This window comes from Chiloscyllium punctatum, chromosome 6, assembly GCF_047496795.1.
Source record: "Chiloscyllium punctatum isolate Juve2018m chromosome 6, sChiPun1.3, whole genome shotgun sequence".
NCBI classification, from domain to species: Eukaryota; Metazoa; Chordata; class Chondrichthyes; order Orectolobiformes; family Hemiscylliidae; genus Chiloscyllium; species Chiloscyllium punctatum.
The window spans coordinates 63,730,659-63,751,580 of NC_092744.1; the positions used below are offsets into that span (position 1 = coordinate 63,730,659).

At 37.1% G+C, this 20,922-nt stretch overlaps 1 protein-coding gene across 1 annotated transcript in view; it reads left to right on the forward strand.

Annotated features, from left to right (window-relative positions):
- LOC140479023 (solute carrier family 25 member 36-A) overlaps positions 1–20,922 on the forward strand; it is a 63,528-nt gene that overhangs the window by 28,965 nt on the left and 13,641 nt on the right. The window contains exons 2-4 of the mRNA XM_072572798.1: positions 1,424–1,594; positions 5,054–5,131; positions 12,251–12,351. Coding sequence (XP_072428899.1) covers positions 1,424–1,594; positions 5,054–5,131; positions 12,251–12,351 — 350 coding nt within the window. The remainder of the gene's footprint in view (positions 1–1,423; positions 1,595–5,053; positions 5,132–12,250; positions 12,352–20,922) is intronic.

Consider the following 20,922-nt stretch of genomic DNA (forward strand, 5'->3'; position numbering starts at 1 on the left):
CCATGATTGTATAATTTAAATGAATTAGAAAATAATTCATTAGCTGTACTAGCTTTCATTTTAATTCTGTTATTAAGCCTCTACATGCAAATGAAAATTGGTTATCTTCAGGAAATCACCTGAACAGTATTCATGGTAAAGGATTGAAGCTAGTTAGTCAGGCAGTCATCTTGTACTTCATGTAAATTCACAGGTTTATTTTTGCTGCAACTTTTTTTAACTCTTGGATGCTCAGTTCAAAACTCTCATTTGCTTCTCTGTACCCTGGAATATTATTGTAATAAAACAGTTTATCAGGGAAATTTTGACACTTGAGGTAGATGGTGTGTGAAATATGTAGTGCTTGTTGACCTAAAATTTTAATCACTGGTCATTCCTCAAACAACATGAAAACTGCTAAAAGATCAGTGTGTAGTGAGAGATCCACTTCTTAAATGCTTGGTAGCGAAGACCATAATAATCAAAGTGCATTATTGAGCTACAATTAGTCTTATTCATTATGGTTAAACATTTTTGTTCCTTTTAAGAGAGCAGTTACTTTTCCTGTGATAAATCATGGAATTTAAAGTTTTCCATGTTACATTTATATGTATGAAAATAGCTTGGATGTGAAAGGAAAAAATTTCAAGTGGAAAGTGAACTTAGCCTTGGGTTGTGATTTCTATCTTGCAGGAGGTGACTGTTGCCAACAGACAAATTTACTAAACAAAGCATCGCATTGTTCAGAGATTCACTTGAAATTTTGTCCTATGAAAGTGCTGCCAGATAACTGGACATTCCATTGTTGAAGTAGCTGTACAAGATTGAGTCTTTTTGTGTTTTGTATCAAGACTTTGGCCAATTTGATAACTTTGATTTTGTTTGTGCACTTGATTTATTAAGTGTAACTTGAATGTTTATGGCAAAGTTTTTGGTGATGAAAGGGCGATGATAGTTCCTGGTTACTGAGATTTGTGTCTGGTCTTGTGCTTCTTGTACTAGTCAAGTAGTTACATAATTGTTATTTAAATTGCTATTAATCGGAGCTTTTCTGCTAACTTTCTTTGTTGGCTCTTGAGCTGTTTCCATTGCTCAGATATGGTTAGGATGGGCACTATTAATCTACTAATCATATGACATATGTTATCATTGTAAATTGTAGACAGATGTGCAATAAAAATTATTTGGATCTGGAAAGGAAGTTAATTAACTTTGATCGTTTTCTTCCAAAATCAGCCATTTTAAATTTTGAACTACTCAAATTTCCATTTTCAGTATCCTTGTGTGTTTCATCCATTTGAGCTAGTTGAGAACAAAGCAGCATAGTGCTCCTGACTCCACTGTAGAGACAAATTTGCTATGTTACGTAGAATGATCATTTTCAGCATTTTTATATTCTGACTAAATATTTATTTTGAACCCCACCTTTTTTATGTTTTGACAGCTGTGGGGGAACAGTTGGAGCTATTTTAACGTGTCCTTTGGAAGTAGTGAAAACCAGATTGCAGTCATCATCCGTCACTTTGTATATCCCAGAAGTTCACTTCAGTACAATAAATGGGGCACGTGTGAGTCGGGTGGCTCGGTTCTCACCTGGCCCTCTGCATTGCTTAAAGTAAGTTCTGCATTTTCCAAGTTGGAAGCATTGTTCGTGGGCTCTCTGTTTATGTAATTATAAAACTAATATTTAAATGTGGTATGTTAAATGTAGTAGCCACATTTGTGCATGTGGAATAGATGCTTAATTTCTTGGTTTTCCCCATGTTTATCTTTTTTTTCCAAAAATGTGTTTAATTCTTGTTAGAGGATACCTATACCCTTTTGATATGTGAATCATAACTACTTGAGATCAAGATTTGGTTTGATGGGTAGTGACAGTTTCTAGCTAAAAAAGAAACTGTCACTGAATTTAATTATGTTCTTGAACAAAGTCGAGCAGAAGCCATGGGTGGTGAAGAATCAGGAAAGCTTCTTTCTTTTTTCCCATTGGTAATACTATATTTGGATATAGTCCCCTTTTACCAGTTTATGAAGGAGTCCATCTTCTCTTTCTGCTACAAAAATGCAATTTATAATTTTAGACTATATTCGCAAAACTTAAAAACATCTTTCAGGATGGGTTAGTGTTAAATCTGAAATAAATTGAATCACCTGTTTAAGAAATTAGCTTGCATCTCAAGTGAATGCAATCAAAACAAGGCTACATTTATTACGCTTAAAAATTAACCTGTGTTTATCTTTCAAGGTTAGAGTTGATAGTGGGGGAAAAATAAACTTAATATGTGACTCATCTCTAGATCTGTTAATTGAACATTGTAGTTTGGAGAGAGGGAAGTGATGCACATCAAAGTATAAGTTTATTAACATAGGTTACATAATCTGAGTTGTGTTCAAGGTAAAATTATCCCAAAATGATTCCTTAGAGTGAGATTTAGAGTGAACCCTTGGTACAAAGGTTCAGTTATTTACTTTATCCATGTTTGCCGATGGAAGCAAGTAGTTATGTTTGGGAACAGACTGAGGCAGATGCAACTTTTTTTTAAACATAAACAAATGCTTATTACATTGGCAGAGTTCAGAAAGAAATGTCATTTTGCCTGCACATCAAACAAGTAAAATACTAATGTTATGGTTCACTACATGGAACATAGGTGGGCTGTATCTCTTTGATTTTCATCAAAGCAAAACAATTTAGATTTGTTCCAATGAGCAGCTGCAGAAAGAATTCTACAGTAGTCCTCAGTACCATAAGCAGGGCTACCTTGGGAGGCAATTTGAATAAAAGCAAAGGTGATTTATGCAAAAAAAATCTGGAATCTAACAAAGGAGAATCTCTAAATCTTTGATAGGCAAATAGTCATATAGCACAGACTTAGACCCTTCAGTCCCACTAGTTCACGCCAAAAATAATCTCAAACTGAATTTAGTCCCACCAGCCTGTTCCTGGCCCATATCCCTCCAAATGTTTCTTCATGTATCTGTCAAAATGTCTTGTAAACATTGTAACTGTGCCCACATGCACCACTTCCTCAAGAAGTTCATTGCAGACACAAACCACCCTCCGCATAAAAAAGATTGCCCTCATCTTTTTTTAAAATCTTTCTCCTCTCGCCTTTTAAAAATGTGCACCCTAATCTTGAAATTTTCCATCCTAGGAAAAGACGCTCCTACCAATAACACTATCTATACCTCGCATTATTTTATAAACTTCTTTCAGATGTACACTCAGACTCCTATACTCCGGTGACAAAAGTCCCAGTCTATCCAGCCTTTATAACTGAAACGTTCCATATCTGACAACAGCATAAAAATCTTTTCTGAACCCCCCCACACCACCTAGCTTAATAGTCATCTTCCTATAACTGAGTGACCAGAACTGGACACACTACTCCAGAAGAGGCCTCACCAATTTCCTGTACAACCTCAACGTCGGTTCCCAACTCCAGTATTCAAACGATTTGAGCAATGAAGGCAAGCATGCTAAACATCTTAACCACCCTGACGCAAACTTCAAAGAACTATGTACCTGAACCCTCAGTCACTCTGTTCTACAACACTAATCAAGGCTCTACCATTAATTGTTTTTACCTTTTTAAACAATCACTGCAGATGCTGGAAACCAGATTCTAGATTAGTGGTACTGGAAAAGCACAGCAGTTCAGGCAACATCCAAGGAGCAGCAAAATCGATGTTTGTTTCAGGCAAAAGCCCTTCATCAGGAATACAGACAGAGAGCCTGAAGGGTGGAGAGATAAATGAGAGGAGGGTGGGGCGAAAGTAGCATAGAGTACAGTAGGTGAGTGGGGGAGGGGATGAAGGTGATAGGTCGGAGGAGGAGGGTGGAGTGGATAGGTGGAAAAGAAGATAGGCAGGTAGGACAAGACATGGGGACAGTGCTGAGCTGGAAGTTTGGAACTGGGGTGAGGTAGGGGAAGGGGAAATGAGGAAACTGTTGAAGTAGTTTGTTTCAGGACATGGTTGAAGAGCTTCAGGGCAGAGGAAATTACCTGGGAGTTGCAGTGGGAGAGGGACTCCCTGAGATTCTTGTAGAGGAGGAAACCCTATCCTTATTTGTTGTACCAAAATGCAGTTATCCAGATTGAACTCCATCTGCTATTATTTAGTCCTTTGATCCATTTGATCAAGATCTTGATGTAATCTTAGAAAACCTCCTCTACTGTCTACTATGCCACCAATGTTGCTAAAAAACTTAGTAACCATATTTTCCAAATCCGTTCTATAAATGACAAACAAAAGAGGACCCAGAACCGAAACCTGTGGAACGTTGACAGGTCTCCAGTCCAAAAAGCAACCTTTCACTACCGGTCTGTCTCCTGCCATTAAGCCAATTATGTATCCAATTGGCAAGCTCCCCTGTGAATCCCATGTGACCTAACTTCAATAATTAATCTACCATGTGAAACCTTTGTTGAAGGTTTTTCTGAAGTTCAAGTTGAGTCAGAAGCTCAGGGTTCAAGTCCTACTTCAGGATTTGGCCCAGAAAATGTACAAGGCCCAACTTGGGGCACTTCAATTGTGTTGAGTCAAACGATGAAGGCTGAGAGATTTTTTTCAAACTTGAGTTTTGATGGTGAGAAGCAAAGAATATCGTCCCCGCACTCCTCCATTGGTAAAGTAACGAATGGTTGTTCAATTTTTAAAATGGATCATTTAACAGATTTTCCACGTGGTAGTTGTGTGGATGACAAGAGAATTTGTTATATAGTGGCTGAGACAAGTAAACTTGTCTTTTAAGGGAAAAATATCAATAAATATTTGAAGTAAGAAAAGGGTTTTGGACACTGTTAATCACACATTGTGGCATCAAAGTCATTGCTGACAGAATCCTACAAATAGCTGCCGCCTTTTTCGTAAACTGTTCCAGTTCAAGGCTCATTTTCGCATCAGTCCAAGTTTATACAGTACTTGTCCAATTGAAATTTTGAGACTTTACAATAACCTAGTTTCTGAGCTCCCCATCATCTAAAAGATGTATTTTAAATACAATATCCATAAGTACTAGACATTTTCTTTCGTATGCTCCTTTCTCCTTTTTTATATTTTTTTCCCCCAGGATGATTCTAGAAAAAGAGGGTCCACGTTCTCTCTTTAGGGGGTTAGGACCTAATCTGATAGGAGTCGCACCGTCAAGGTAAGCAAACTATATAGCTTATTTGCAGTGCCATGCAAGATCACATTTAATGTTTGAGTATTATTCATTAAGATTATTGGCTAAAGAAATTGTCTTTCTGACTAGTGTAATGTGGAACGGTGGACTTTTTTTTTGAAAGCCTTTATGTTTAGAGAAGTTTCCATTTTGTACAGAATACACACACAATGCTATTTATGTACAAGTCACTTTTTGATTTCATGTAATATGGAATAAAGAGTCTTTTAATTTTAGTCCTACATAAATTTAAAGCCAAGAGTATGCATAATTGTTCATTTTGTCTTCTCATCAAACCTCTGGCAACTGTCATGTCACGTTGTCTGCTGGTGCCTTTTGAAGGCTTGGTTCTAGTTTGAGACTCCTAGTTATGTTCAGTACATCAAATTCGTACTTAAGGCGGCCCAGGTCAGTGCCATGGTGTGATCCAAAAGTAGTACCCAGCAGCGCCAGAAGAAGTAATGCATCCCCACTAACTAGTTTGTCCTTCCACTTTGATTTCAGTCAATTGCTCCTCTAATTGGAGGAGAAAATATCTCCTAACTGGCAGAAAGAGCCAAGTCTGTCCAGCAATGTAGCTGACTTTTGACTCCCCACCCCATATGAGAAGATTCCCTGGTTGTGTGGAAGTGATTGAGACTGCATGTGCGGTCATGGAAACATCCCATAGGCAACCCAGTAAGCCTCATTGTGCTGTACTGCATGACCCTCCTATTAGCACCAGTGTTAACTTGATGCTGAAGCTTCTACCCCTATTGCACAAAATAATTGCCTCTCTTCTCTTAAGCAGGAATGAGTAGTACCCACAGCACTGCTGGCATAAAAAGCCCATCAGTCCCTCCACTTCTGCCTAAGAGGCCACAGATCCCTTTTTTAAAGTGCTTTCTCCTGCACTCTGTCACCTCACAGACTTTCATCTCTGCGGGTTCTCTGTCGAGGCTGCAAATTCAGAAGCATGGTCTGGTTAGTACATGACTGGTAGGTCTCTGTGGCTGATCAAGAAAGAAAGTCTTCAAGTTGCTGCATCTCAGCTGCTGGAGCCAAGGAACCTATCCAGGTCATGGAAGATGATGAGCGAGAGCCATTACTAATTTTGAGTGAATGTACAGTTGCAAGATGGCTGTTCATCAGAGACACTCAATAAACTGGAGGAGTCCATCCCCCTCAGCAATACTGTGCTACTTCTGGTATATGTGCATCTGGCTTGTCTCTATGGGGAGCTTGGCGATTGCAGTGGAAAATCAGGTCTAGTAGAATGCTCATTAGCTGTCGAATGCGCACAGAGCTGCATTTCATTGCTTTTGCCATTTGACAGTGAGAGGGGTCAAATGATCCAATTTCATTTCGGGTATTAGTCTAGCAAACCTTCTCTGGAACAAAACAGAAATGACTAGATATTCCTGTTAGGGTGAAAGGAAAGGCTGGTTGGTATAGGGAATGCTGAGTGACTAAAGAAATTGAAGGTTTGATTAAGAAAAGGAAGGAAGCATCTGTCAGGTATAGACAGGATATATCAAGTGAATCCTTAGAGTATAAAGGCAGTAGGAATATTCAGAGGGAAATCAGGAGAGCAAAAAGGGGGCGTGAGCTCACTAGAGTTAAGGACAATCCAATACAAATACATTAAGGAAAAAAGGGGAACTAGGGCGAGAATAGGACCCGTCAAAGATCAGTAAGATGGCCTTTGTGTGGAGCAGCAAGAGATGGGGGAGATACTAAACGAGTATTTTGCATGAGTATTTACTGAGGAAAAGGACATGGAAAATATAGAATGTGGAAAAGCAGATAGTGATATCTTAAAAAATTTCCATATTGCAGAAGTAGTAGTGCTGGGTGTCTTGAAATGCATAAAAGTGAATAAATCCCCAGGACCTGATCAGGTGTACCCTTCAATTCTGTGGGAAGCGATTACTGGGCCTCTTGCTAAGATATTTGTAATGTCAATAGTCACAGGTGAGGTGCTGGAAAACTGGAGGTTGACTAATGTGGTGCCATTGTTTAAGAAAGGTGTTAAGGACAAGCCAGGGAACTATAGACCAGTGGGCAAGTTGTTGGAGGGATGTATATGTACTTGGAAAGGCAAGGACTGATTTAGGGATAGTCAACATGGTTTTGTGTATGGGTAATCATGTTTCACAAACTTGATTGAGTTTTTTGAAGATGGTTGAGGGCAGAGCGGTAGATGTGATCTATATAGACTTCAGTAAGGTCTTCAAGGTTCCCCATGGGAGATTGGTCAGCAAGGTTGGATTTCATGGAATATAGAATTGGCTCAAAGATAGAAGACCAGAGGGTGGTGTGGAGGGTTGTTTTTCAGACTGGAAGTTTGTGACCAGTGGAGTGCCACAAGGATCGGTGCTGCGTCCACTACTTTTTGTCATTTATATCAATGATTTGGATATGAACATAAAAGGTATAGTTGTAAGTTTGCAAATGATACCAAAATTGGAGGTGTGGTACACGGCGAAGGTGGTTAGTTCAGATTACAATGGAATCTTGATCAGATGGGCCAATGAGCTGAGTAGCGGCAGATGGAGTTTAATTTAGACAAATGTGAGGTGCTGCATTTTGGGAAAGCAAATCTTAGCAGGACTTCTACATTAATGGTAAGGTCCTAGGGAATGTTGCTGAACAAAGCGACCAAGGAGTGCAGGTTCATAGCTCCTTGAAAGTGGAGTAGATAGGGTAGTGAGGAAGGCATTTGGTATGCTTTCCTTTATTGGTCAGAGTATTGAGTACAGGAATTGGGCGGTCATGCTGCTGTTATACAGGACATTGGTTACGCGATTATTGGAATATTGCATGCCATTCTGGTCTCCTTCCTATCGGAAATATGTTGTGAAACCTGAAAGGGTTCAGAAAAGATTTACAAGGATGTTGCCAGGGTTGGAGGATTTGAGCAATAGGGAGAGGTTCAGTAGGCTAAAGCTGTTTTCCCTGGAGCGTCTGAGGCTGAGGGGTGAACATTATAGAGATTTCTTCAATCATGAAGGGCATGGATAGGATAAACAGACAGTCTCTTCCCCAGGGTGGGGGAGTCCAGAACTAGAGGCCATAGGTTTAGGGTGACAGGGGAAAGATACAAAAGAGACCTAAGGGGCAACTTTTTTACTCAGAGCGTGGCGCATGTATGGAATGAGCTGTCAGAGGAAGTGGTGAGACTGGTACAATTGCAACATTTAAAAGGCATCTGGATAGGTTTATGAATAGGAAGGATTTGGAAGGATATGGTTCGGGTGCTGGCAGGTGGGACGAGATTGGGTTGGGATATCTGGTCAGCATGGACAAGTTGGACCAAAGGTTCTGTTTCCGTGCTGTATATCTCTATGACTCTGACTCAGCAGGTTTGGCAGCATCTACAGAGAGAAATCTGTTAATTTTTCAAATCAAGTGACCCTTCCTCAGAACCTTTCAGAACCTTTTCTAAACTGCTTTCAACACTAGCATCCTTCCATAAGAATGTATGAAGAAAAGTCAGGTAATTGGTGCTCAGTAATAGAACTGGTGCAGGCACAGTGGGCTGAATGGCCTCTCTCTGTGCCATAACAATTGTGATTTAATGACCAGTACTGTGCTCCAGATTTAGACTCCACAACAGCCTGTGTACCTGAAGCATAACCATGCTACTCTTATTCAATTTGTTTCAAAATAAAACATTAATATTCTGTTAGCTCTGGTATTTTCTGTATTTGCATACAAACTTTTGTAATTCATGCACTAGGACACCCAGATCTCTCGCCATTTAGCGAAGATGCTCTTTCTTGCCAAAATGGACAATTTCGCACTTTCGCGCATCATGCTCCATTTCTTGCTTAACCTATGTATGAACTTTTTGTAGGGTCCTTGTACTCCTATCTGTGCTTTTAACAAGAGAGTATGCACTCCTTCAGGGATAGGAGATGCCATCTAAGCTATGTCAGACCAAGATAGCCAGATCGCTGGACATTCACAGCAGGTGGACTGAGTTTATGCTAGTCAGTGTTTACCAGCTCTGGCCGATTTAAACTAAGAAGAAAGTCTGGAATTTTTTTGTTGACATCGAAAAATCAGATTTTTAAAAATTCTCATTGTATTATCCTAAATTTCTCACCACCATTGTCCACACTCTTCAATTCTACCAGTGCTTCTGTTTAGAAAGTCTCTAAGGTCTGATTATATTTTGCATGTGCTGTCAATATGCCCTGCCACTTTCAAAGATTAATACATGTGGACACCTAGGTGCCCTCTGTCCTTGCGCACCTTTGACTGGTTCGTTAAATCTAAGATTTCCTATAGTCCTTGTTACTCAACAAAAGCTTTCAATTATTTGAGTCAAGCATGATCTGCCTTTTACAAATCTGAGCTGGCTCATGTTAAGTCAAATCTTTCCAAGTACCTTTTTTTTATCTGATTTAATGTCTCTAAACATCGTCTTCTGTGATGTTAAATTTTCTAGCTTGAATTCACTAGGACCATCCTTGGACCTTTTTTGCACATTTGCCACTTCCCAATTCCATAACATCACCCTGCATTTATGAAATTGTGGATCATTTTGGCACATCCTTCCAATATCTTCAGCTCCACTTTCCTTAGCAGCCCAAGAAACGCACCATCCAAACAAGGCAACTTATTCACTCTTCAAACACATCCAGGTTCCTCATGCCTAATCCAGGCCTTTTAATCTTGCTTATTAATGTTCACCCTATCCATTATCAATATCCTATCCACTTTGAAAAAGTGTCATTTAATGCAATGAAAAATAAGTTAAAATCTTTGTATTTCAGCAGTAATCTGGTATAGCACTTGAAGTAAATGTCTTGCCTCCACCTCCTGTATAACCTGATTTTAACACTCAAAATTAATTTTCTTATAAAACTGCACTAATCTAATATTTAATTCTTACTTCCTGCAATCTTTTTTTAAGAAATGGCTGTGCCTATAAGAAAACAAGGTCCACTTCTAAATGTTCATTCATTGGGTGCAGTAAGTGGAAAATCATGGCCTCAGTTTAGCAATTATAATAGTTTTGGGCAGGGACAAAATAATTTGAGCCAACTTTTTATTTTTGAATTAACATTGAAGATAATTGGTACATTGTCTGTAGTTCTGCTGGTTTGGCTTATTTCAGGTACTGATTTAAAAATAACAAGAACCCCATGCCTACCTGTCATATGAATGAAAACAGAATTAACGCAGTCGAGGGTTCCTTTTGACGTAGTTTAAATGGAGGATGTAATTTAAGAAACAAATTGCTTTCACTAATTTATTAAATAGTATAAAGTATACCTGTTTTCTTTCTATCCAGTGCACAATCAGCAGACTGATCTTTTTTCCCTAATAGTGAAGTGTCACAAGTAGCACTTAAACCTGTTGTAAAAGGAATATATGTGCACTTAATGGTATTTTTCCAAAGTGATGTTCAAAAATTTTAGTAATAGTAATAGCAAACATATGGCTTGTTGAGTTTGCCTTCTGTGACTAAGAGCAGTACCAAAGGTTAATTGAGTCACTCAGTTATGGCCTATCAGTTTAACAGACCATTAGTAAGTATGGCCTGAAGTATTGTAAATGACTCAATTCAGCAGTCCTTCTATTACCATGGATGTGAGTACGGAACATCTGCTAACATTCCAAGTGCCACCTTTCTCATGCTTGATATCTGTGAAGTTCTTATTCAGCAGGATTTTTATGAAGTAAAATTGCTGGAGCCTTTTGTGTTGTCTAGGAGCTCTGATTTAGAATAAAGGCATTGTGCACCTGTATATGCTAAAGAGCTTTATTGTTACTTAACAAGTGCTTTATCAGGAGGATTTTTGTGCTAACTTCTGGAAATGTGTGCTCAGTAAGTTACTAATTGCAAAATACATCAGTTTTTTGATTTTCTCATTCTGAACAAGAAAGTGGACAAATGTACTGCATTATAAGTTGCAGAACAGTACAAACCAGCCAGTTCCTAGGCTTTGGTATCTGGCCAGTCAGCTTGGCTTAGATGGCAAATTCTATACTTTTGTCATCTTACATGTGGTAGAGATCCAATCTGCTGAAAGTATTGCATTGTCCTTTTAATACACTACAGTACACACATATTGCACAATCATATTGATCATTCCAACTCCAACGGAAAAATTGTTCACATGCAAAATGTTAACTTGTTATTCTGTCTTCAGATGCTGAAAGAGAGACCTTTTTGGGGTTGCAGCATTAGCTGTTTTGAATACTGATCTTTTATCAATGCAATTTTTGAGAGGCTATTTTCCAAAGCTGTGGGCTTAATTTAGTTAGCCTTGAGTGTGTAGGACATTCCTCTCTTTGAAAGGTTAGCAGCCTGGGTAATTACTTTGAAAACAATTTTTTTTTAAAAGCCCTTGAAATTTCCCAAGTATTCCCAATTGGATCTGTAAATTGATTCCAATTCCTGTTCGCATTTATTTAAATCTGAGGGTGTTGCTGGTCATAAACATTATTCTTAAACTCTCCGTTTATTTATTCTGTCCAATTGCACTGTGGAATCTCTATTCTTTGCATCAGTTGAAGATCAGTTAATGAAACTGGCCTGTTTTTGAGTTGTTAGAAAGTTCTACAAAGTGTAGAGAATGTGAGGAGGAGAATCAATTGTTAGTTTTTGAAAGGACTCCTGGTATAGATATTTATAATGGCCCAATCTTTAACGATGGCCAAAAGTCCCATTGCCTACATACAATTTGACAAATCCTGTTTAAACAAATGTTCAAACACTTAGAAGTGTTTCTTCTAAGCTGCGCAGCAACCTGGAAGTTCTATGCAAGTCACTTAAGTTGCAGCTTTAAAGTACCATGTGTAAGTTTGCGAGTGATGCACGCAGAAAAGAAAACTGAGAATATTGAATGTAACATTAAATCTAATCTCTTTCCCCATAGATTCACACTCTTTAAACCTTGTGAATCCAAGGTGGTTGTTTACAATAAATTTTTGTATCTTTTCATCTCTTGTTTATAGGACATAGTTCTGAATGAAAATATTAAATTTGAATGCATGTACACCATTTTCAAGAAAGTAATGCCAAGGAGTTTTTTTAAAATCATTGGCAAGTTGCTGCATTTAAGATATGACTAACATTTCACTTGTGCAATTTTTTCCCCCATCCAGAGCAATATACTTCGCTGCTTACTCCAGTTCGAAGGAGAAGTTGAACGCAGTCCTTGATCCAGATTCTAGTCAGGTCCATATGGTCTCGGCTGGAGTAGCAGGTCAGAGTAAAGACTGTTGCTTTCCTTTTGAGGAACAGTATTTAGAGAACATAGCCTTATTACTTAAATTTACTTGCAAGTTTCCAAATTTGTAAAATGAGGTGAATTTTCAACCTGAGTTGAGTATTGCTGTATCTAAATGGGTATGTTAATTCTCAATGCAGTTATAATAACTGTTGTTTTATTTCAGCATTTTCTCCGAAATTGGAGAGTGCTTTCTTCACTTAGATGTCACAGAAAATGTATGATTTGCTTAGTGTTTCATGTTTAAAAGTCACTTTGTATAATTATTTATGGAGATGATTTAAGCCTAATCTAGACAATTAGTTTTTAAAGAAATGCCTTATCTGAAGAATGAAATTAATAATCTCAGACTAACTTCAAATACAACTTCTAATTTGGCTTTTAGACAATAAAATCTTTTTTGAAAGCAGTTCCATAGATTTGCATTAACGGTCAACTTTAAGTGAGGTTACAAGAAAGAAAAAATAGACTGTTCCAATATGCTGTACAAGTCTGAAACATTTCGGTTTACCCTGGTACTTAAATATAGCCCATGTCCATTGCCTCTTATTTGCAATTTTCAGTGATCTAAACTTTTTTTAGTTGTATCATCCTAGTTTATTTAAGTTATTCAGCAGGGCTAACTGTTATGTTTAGGGAAAGCCAGTATATTAGAACCCCCATGATTTATTAAATTTAATTTCAAAGTTACCGTTGAGATCTTTTGGAGAAAACGCTGAGAAAGTGGGTATGGAATGATATTTTGATTACTAGTGATTAATATTCCCATTTTAATTTAAAATAAGCACACTTTATGAAAGGTTTTGATAATTTTATACAGGAAGAACAAATTTGAGATTACGCCACCATTCTATTAGGTCAAGCACAAGAGAAATAACTGCAGGTGTATTGGGTGAATGTGTAACATGTTAGTGCAAAGCATAACTGGGCTATTTCACAAAAGGGTTGAAAATTTTCAACATGATTTTACCAAAAAAATAACCATAGTTAACAAACTAGCATTTTGTATACTACTTGATTTTCTCTGGTGACAAGAATGTTCAAGCTGCTTACTTGATTCATGACTTCATCCTTAATTGGTATTTTTGATTCCATAGATTATTAGCTTTTTCAATAGCTTTCAAAATGAATAGTAAAAAGTTAACATTGAGATTTTCCTGATCTGCATAACGGCTGTATTTTATATAGCACTGAACCACATAGGTTACAAATTTGATCCCTGGCCTGTGTTGAATTAATTGCTCACTGTCAGGGAAACTCTTGCTATGATTGGATTAGGATGAAAAATTCAATTATGTTCTAATAATGACCTGTTGTTTTTTAAAAAAAAACTTTCAACAACACTGCAAAGCTCTTAGTAAAATCCAGGGTATTATTTCTGAAAATATTATATCAGCTGAATTTAAGAATCATTTTTCACAAAAGTTAAATATTTTTCTTGTGAAATAAAATGATAATGCATGTATCTGGTGTTGGTTCTTTTTTGTTAACCACGTTAAAGAAATACATTGAAACCAAAAATTATGCTGAAACTTTGGAGATCAGTCACAGTAGGTTCTTGTATTGAGGATTTGTCTTCGGGCCGTACAGTTATTACCCACCGCTGCTTCCAAAAATCATAAACATGGGTTCATTGATATATTCACATGGGGTCACATTGCTATTTATATTTTAACAAAATTGTGAGGAAGAGAAGCAAATGTGGAAAAAAAAACTCTTTTCAGCTTGATTGATTGTGAAATAATAGTCCAGAAACAGTAGGGATCATGAAAATCGACAGAGTAGGTGGTTTATTTGAGTTTTATTTGGGTTTGGGAAAACTGAAAAAGGAAGGTCGAGAGGTGTTTCTGCAATTTCAGATTAAGTTTCAGAAGGAAAATGCTAACCTTGTCACTTATTGGGAAGTTGAGTATCTTCTTTATTGTTGCTGGTTTCTTTCTCTATTTGTGTATGCAGATTATTGTATTCTGATTCATTTTATAACTTGGAAGGAAGTACTTCAGTGGTATTTCTATTTGAATAATTAGGATGTGGCTACTGTGCATGCTTGAGGTAGTAGCTATTAAATTTTGACATGAATGAATACATTACTGGTTTAATTAACTGATTTTCAAGCATTAGTGTTTTGATTTAGCATGTCCACAAGAAGTCAGAAATCCAAGGTAAAGGGCTCTAAACTTAATATTGTCCTGGGGGGGCAAAGTAATCAAAAATGAGATATAGAAAACATGATTGAAATACATGACAGTAGATAAAGCATGGTTGTTACTGCAATGCACAAAAGCACCTTATTTCAGTTAAGTGCACATCATTAATAAATAACTGGAGTGAGATCCCATTTGCAACATTTCTCAAATACAATCACCATTTCTCATATATAATGAGACTTTTGAAAACTAGAATTGCAAACATGCCTGAATAAATAGCTTACTTTTGTTGACTTTTCCTCTCCTAAGATGTTTGTGTCAATCTAGGCCTGATAAAAGGCCTAGGTAAAAGAATCAGAAAGAGAAAATAAAAGTTCAAAGCTAAAATGTTTTTCTCCCAAGATTTTCAAACTGTGTATATTTATTTAAATATATAATAGAGAATATAATCAGATTTTGCACAAGGGAAGATAGCGGAAGAATATTTTATCATAAATGGTGAGTTTGACAACTCAAGAATTGCAAGTGAATATTATGTACATTTTGAGTGTATCTTTACCTTTGGGTTTTTTTTCCCACTACTTTGGATTTTATTTTTGTCTGCCACTCTACAGCCCAATTTAAACTTGATTTTTCTCACTGCAAAAGATGCTGACTTGAATAATGAGACAGTTCCAGTCCATTGGTGCTGTATCTAAACTCTTTAGATTGAGAATGACTTTCTTTTTCAATCAAATGTTGAATGCAGCAGTGACTAAACACTACAACTATTGGTGAAGAACCTGCAATATGTGGGGCAGGTGAAATTTGCTAATATCCTTTGAATATAAGAAGGCCATTCATTTGCATGAACATTCTGTCGGCCTGACATCACAAACATCCCTCGAACACTTTCGAGCAGCGACCACCACTAGACAATACTGAAGTGAGACTGTTCTACATTCCATTCACCCATCACCACTCCCTGTCTAGGAGCAGTAAGGACATTGATATTTAATAATCTAGCACATAATTAAGGAAATCCAACTCTGATTAAATCGGTAACTTCTTGAGTTTATTTGGCTCACTACCAAATTATTTTTTGTTTTAAGCTTTTTTATGGGAAGTAGGTGTCTGGCAAGACTGACCTTTTTTTTTGACATGAAAAGTAGCATGAGCTACTGTCTTAAACCACTGCAATCCATGTAGAGGTGGGGAGTTATAGGATCTTGCACCAGCAATAATGATAGAATGATAAATGTACTTCCAAGTTAGTATGGTGTGTAAGTTCAAAGGCATCTTTGGAGTTTTCTATCTGACTGCTTCCCTTCATCTTCAAATGATGGAGGTTATGAGTTTGGGAGGTGCTGTCAATGATATCATAAAGTACTGCTGTGCACCTTCTCGATGGTGTGCACTGTAGCCAAACTATGAAACGACTCAATAGTTAAGTTGGTGAGTCAATTGCTTGTCTTTGGTATTGCAGGAGTTGCACTTATCCAAGTAAAAGTGAAGTATTCCATTGCACCCTTCGCTATTTACAGAGCACAAGTTAAAGGCTTCGGAGTTAAGACAATCACAGCAGCCTTTGCCCTTTGTTCTCATAGCTACAATATATGTGACTGTTACTGTTAAGTTTCTGGTTAGTCATGAACCCTGGGATCTGATAGTTGTAATGCTGTTGAATGTCACAAGATGTTTTGTTAAGCTTTCTTGCTAGAAATGGTCTTTGCCTGTCATCTCTATCATGCAAATGTTATTGTGACTTAACAGTCAAAGACTGACTCTTGTTTTGGTGAGTGTGGCCTGCTTGTTACAGCATCCACCTTGTCAGGTCCTTTCAAGGTCTTGTAAGTCTTAATACGAACACCTCTTAAACTCCAATGGACACAGGCCCAGCCTGTCCAAACATTCCTTTATAAGAATGGAAAGCTGTTTGCAATGCCTTTCCATAGGATGCATTCTTTGCTTATTGTCTATGTTACTGAGTCTCACTTAAACGTGGAGACGTGATTTGGAAATCTGCAGATGACAAAAGGCAACCAGGAAGTTGAAGTGATATCAGTGGCTGGGCAAAAGAGTGACAAATGGAATTCCATCTGGAGAAGCAAGGTGGCAATTTGGACAAGGCAAATAATGCTCGGGAACAGGCTGTAAATGGATGGTTATTGGGAGTGATTGAGAAGATCTTGAAGTACTGCTCCTTGAAGATGACAAAACTGATAAATAAGGTGGTAAAGAAAGCTTATGGAATGCTTTCATTCATTGGATAAGGTATAGAACACCAAAGTGGAGATGTAAGGTTGGACCTATATAAATGTTGTTACACCAAAGCTGGAATTTTGTGTAGCTCTGATCACTGCTTCACAGGGAGCTAGAGAAGATTGACCAGAATCTCGCCAAGATTTGACATTTACATTGATGAGGAAAGATTTGGTAGGTTTTAATTGCTTTGCTTTGCTTGGAACAGAGGATGCTGAGGAGTGACTTAACGGAGATGTGCAAAAATATGAGGACCTGAGATTGAATAGCTGGAAAGACCTGTTTCCTTAGTGGAGAAGTCCATATCCTGGGACTGCAAATTTCAAGTGATTGGTAGAAAGATTAGATGGGACACCTAGAGGTTGATGAATATCTGGAATTTGCTTGGTTTAGTGATGGAAATAGAAACCCTGCAGCTGCAGATTTAGGAGCCCTCAAAATGAGTGAAGGTTACAGCAATTCAATGTTAGAGACCAGCTGCTGGAAGATGGGATTAGAGAAGATGGCTAGTTTGCACACTTTTTTTTTTCTTTTGGCTTGTGCAAACGCAATAGGCTGAAAAGTTTCATTCTGTGTGGTACCTTTTTCTAAGGATCTTGTGAAAATACTTACCATCCCAGATATCAGTTGTGTGAAACTTTGCAACTGTTTTTAATGCATTTACATCCTTCTTTTCACAAGAGAACAAAACTCTCAATTTCCAAATGTTGTCTCCTCAGTGCCCTACACAACTGTAAGTAAAACTTATTTACTTGGACCACTATAATGGTATAACAACATGGAAAGAGGCCATTCAGCTCAGTACTTAGTCCATAGCCTTGTAAGCAAAGTCTTTTCATCTGAATGTTGTAATATTTCCTGTTTCCATCAGCCTTTTCGGGCGGGAAGTTCCAGATACCCACCACCCTCTGAGTGTAAAAATTTCTACTCAAATCCTCTAACCTTGTATTCCTACCTTGTATTCCTTACCTATAAATCTGTCTCTTTTTATTTTTTTTGATAATTTACCCCTCTACTTGTAGGCAGAGTTTATTATCATCAACCCTATCTATGCCTCTTCATACTCCTTGTAGACTTTAATCAGGTGTCATGTTCTGTTCTTCTCTCTCCCCACCCACCCCCACTTCTGTGTTCCAAGAAATAAAGTCTTCCTTCATAGTTGAAATATTCCAAACCGCGTAACCTCCTGATGAATCTCCTCTGCATGCTCTTCTTGACAATCACAACCTTCCGATAACTTCGTGACCATGTCTGCATACGTACTTTAGCTTCTAAAGTGAGAATGTGCCTTGATTTATGATCTCAGGACATGCATGAAAATGCTTGACTTGTGGACTGAAAATGTACTGTCCTGAAGTTTTTGATCATTTAATGCATTTCACTTCTCTAGTCTTAAAAAGTCAATGAAAAACTGTAGCATAGACCTTTCCAAAAAGAGAGAATCATGAGATCTAATTACATGTGGTCAGTCTAACAGGATCAAACTTTTTTTCATAAATTGTATCCATTTGAACTTGGAATGCACATGTCAGAAATATCGGTGTATTCTTTGAGTAGCATGCTGAAGCTCACTGAATAACTAATTTTGCTGCTAATGCTCAAGATGAACCACAGCTGACTTAAGATATGAATGAAAAGTGTTTCTTACAGTCAGCATACAATTCTCATTTTAGATTTTTTTACTATCTCTGAATAGCATTTCCTAGTACAAAATTATGTAAGGTGTAATTGAGTTGCCTAAAGTGGACCAATTGTTAGTAATCCATTCTTTTGACCATGTGAAAGATTAGAAGCTGGAACTGACATTGCAGTGAGTAGTTTGAATCTTTTGAACATGCTGCAGTTAATTAAATCTTTGAGTTATATTATTTGTCTTTGAACCAATTAATTCATTAAAATTGGCAAACTTAAAGCATTTCTTCAAGTGATTGCATGAAAGTTAATAAATAGTAATTGTTACTGATCAACAGCTGAGTCAAGGTTACTCAACACAAACCATGCAAGACGACATTTCATCCTCATTGATTTTATCCCATCATATTTACAATAGTCAGAATGTAGTCATTTGTGTTCGAGAGAATTATCTAATGCAGCTTTTAATCTGAGCATTGTGGTATTTGTTCTCCTTCTAATGGTTACTTTGTTTTAGTGAATGCATTTCATTTTTGCTGGGAATGGACAGATTCACCCGCAAAATACTTTTTTTTGAAGAAAAACAATTTTGATCATTACAATATTAGGAGATTGAGAGAACAAATGCCGAGTTTTTTTTTTAAGTAAAGAAATTAAATTGTTTGAATAGTTAACCAAATTGTTATGTTCATATGACCATATCCAAATAAATTGGTTGTATTTTTGCAAATCTATTTTACAGTAAAACAATCTGTTTTGTAGAGGTTTATTCATATGGCAGTATTGATCACTTTTTTTGGTTTGGAAAGTCTTAATTTGCTTGGCAATGTCTTGCACAAGCAAGAAAGATATTCCAAGTTTATAGGTTTTTGCAGATAATCCTAGTTTTTCAAACGGCTGCTTGGTAAACTCTTCTAGAAATTAAAAATGTAAGACTTAAGACTCCTGATGTACACTTTATTGATTTCTGTGCATATTTGCGACACTTAAAACAAGGTTACCATTTTTATTTGTTAATAAGTGATGTTCCATCATTCTGTATAACAGTATTTTACTGACAGTAAATTTTGTAAGTGTTCCATTAATAGTATTTTGTGGTCTAAGCCATTCTGCAAATAGCAAAACTTCAGTACACCAATGTTTAAGGATAAACTTTTTCACTATCGCCTTTCTTGGCCCTGTTTTTAATTCGCAGTCGTTCAAGAGGGGGGAAAATATCTCAACTTGAGTGAGACTTGCAATTAATTATTTGAGTTCTACCAAAAGGTACAGTATTGCAAGTTCATCTGATAAGGTCACCTTGTTGTTGTGATACAGAAAGCCTGTGTCTATTTTTAGGCATATACTGTACCTTTCTCCCAAGCAAAGTGTGAAATCCTGTCATCCCATGCTACACACCAGGTCACTTCCTATCGTCAGTGTAAGCAGAAATAACGGCTAGCTTTAACTCAGTATTGAACTGAGCACTGATTGGAGCCTATTATGTAATGTGTATCAGTACTATTTAACAGTTATTCCAGATTAGAGATACAATTTTGAAAAAAAAAGCACAATGCATTTTTTAAATTTCATGTCTAGTCTGTATGTAAGCACTCGCTGTGTTTATTTTACTGACGTGCAATAAAACATTCAATATGTTAACCTTCCGATTTGGAGATAAATGCTGGAGGTCATATCTCAATGTCTGCTTGTCTTGGGGAATTCAGAAGAAATAATTCTCGGAATTTCATAAACCCAATTAGACTAATGCTATTTTTGGTGAGGAAACCCATCACTTTACCTTGCATGTAACCATGGTCCAACACCAATAGGAGTAAATTTCTTAACTAGCTTTTCACTCTGAAATCAGTAACTCTCCAAGGTTCTTAACCATGTTCTCAAACACACCCACTTGCTCTGTCTCTCATTTTGTAATGATTCGAAAAGAATGCATACTAATGCTACATAATGAGCAGCTAAGAATGGGTAACAAATGCTGACCTTCATCCATAACACCTACATCACCAGTTTATCTCTCTCTCTGTTTAACCTCCATGCCAAACTCCTGGCTATGACTATAATCTCATTTAAAATGCACCACACTATAGATAGTAACAGAGTGACAAGGTTCTTACCCAACTGAAAAAATGTTCGTTCTAAGCCATGTTGGTGGCAGGGGTCTAGTATGGTCATTGGGATGTAAAATTAAAACTACTGCTACTTGTTGCCTTAAAAATATCAGGAATTTAAAAGTGGAATTAACAGGCTGACAATAATTTGCTGTATGATTAAATTTAGGAGGAATTAGTTAGTTGGGTTGTCTTTCTTGCAAAATTCCAGTTTACAATTGGAACTTTTGTATGTTAATGCAAAGAAACACTTTTTTTTCTCTAATGTAGTTTAACTGTAGATGTCTTGAGATTTTGAGCTGATTTCTCCATTGTAATGTATGATTAGCTTATACACATTTATACATCATTTTCCTTTGAAGTTAAGAATTGTTTGTGAATTTAATTAGCACAAATCTATCACTTCCTGTGTACTTCAT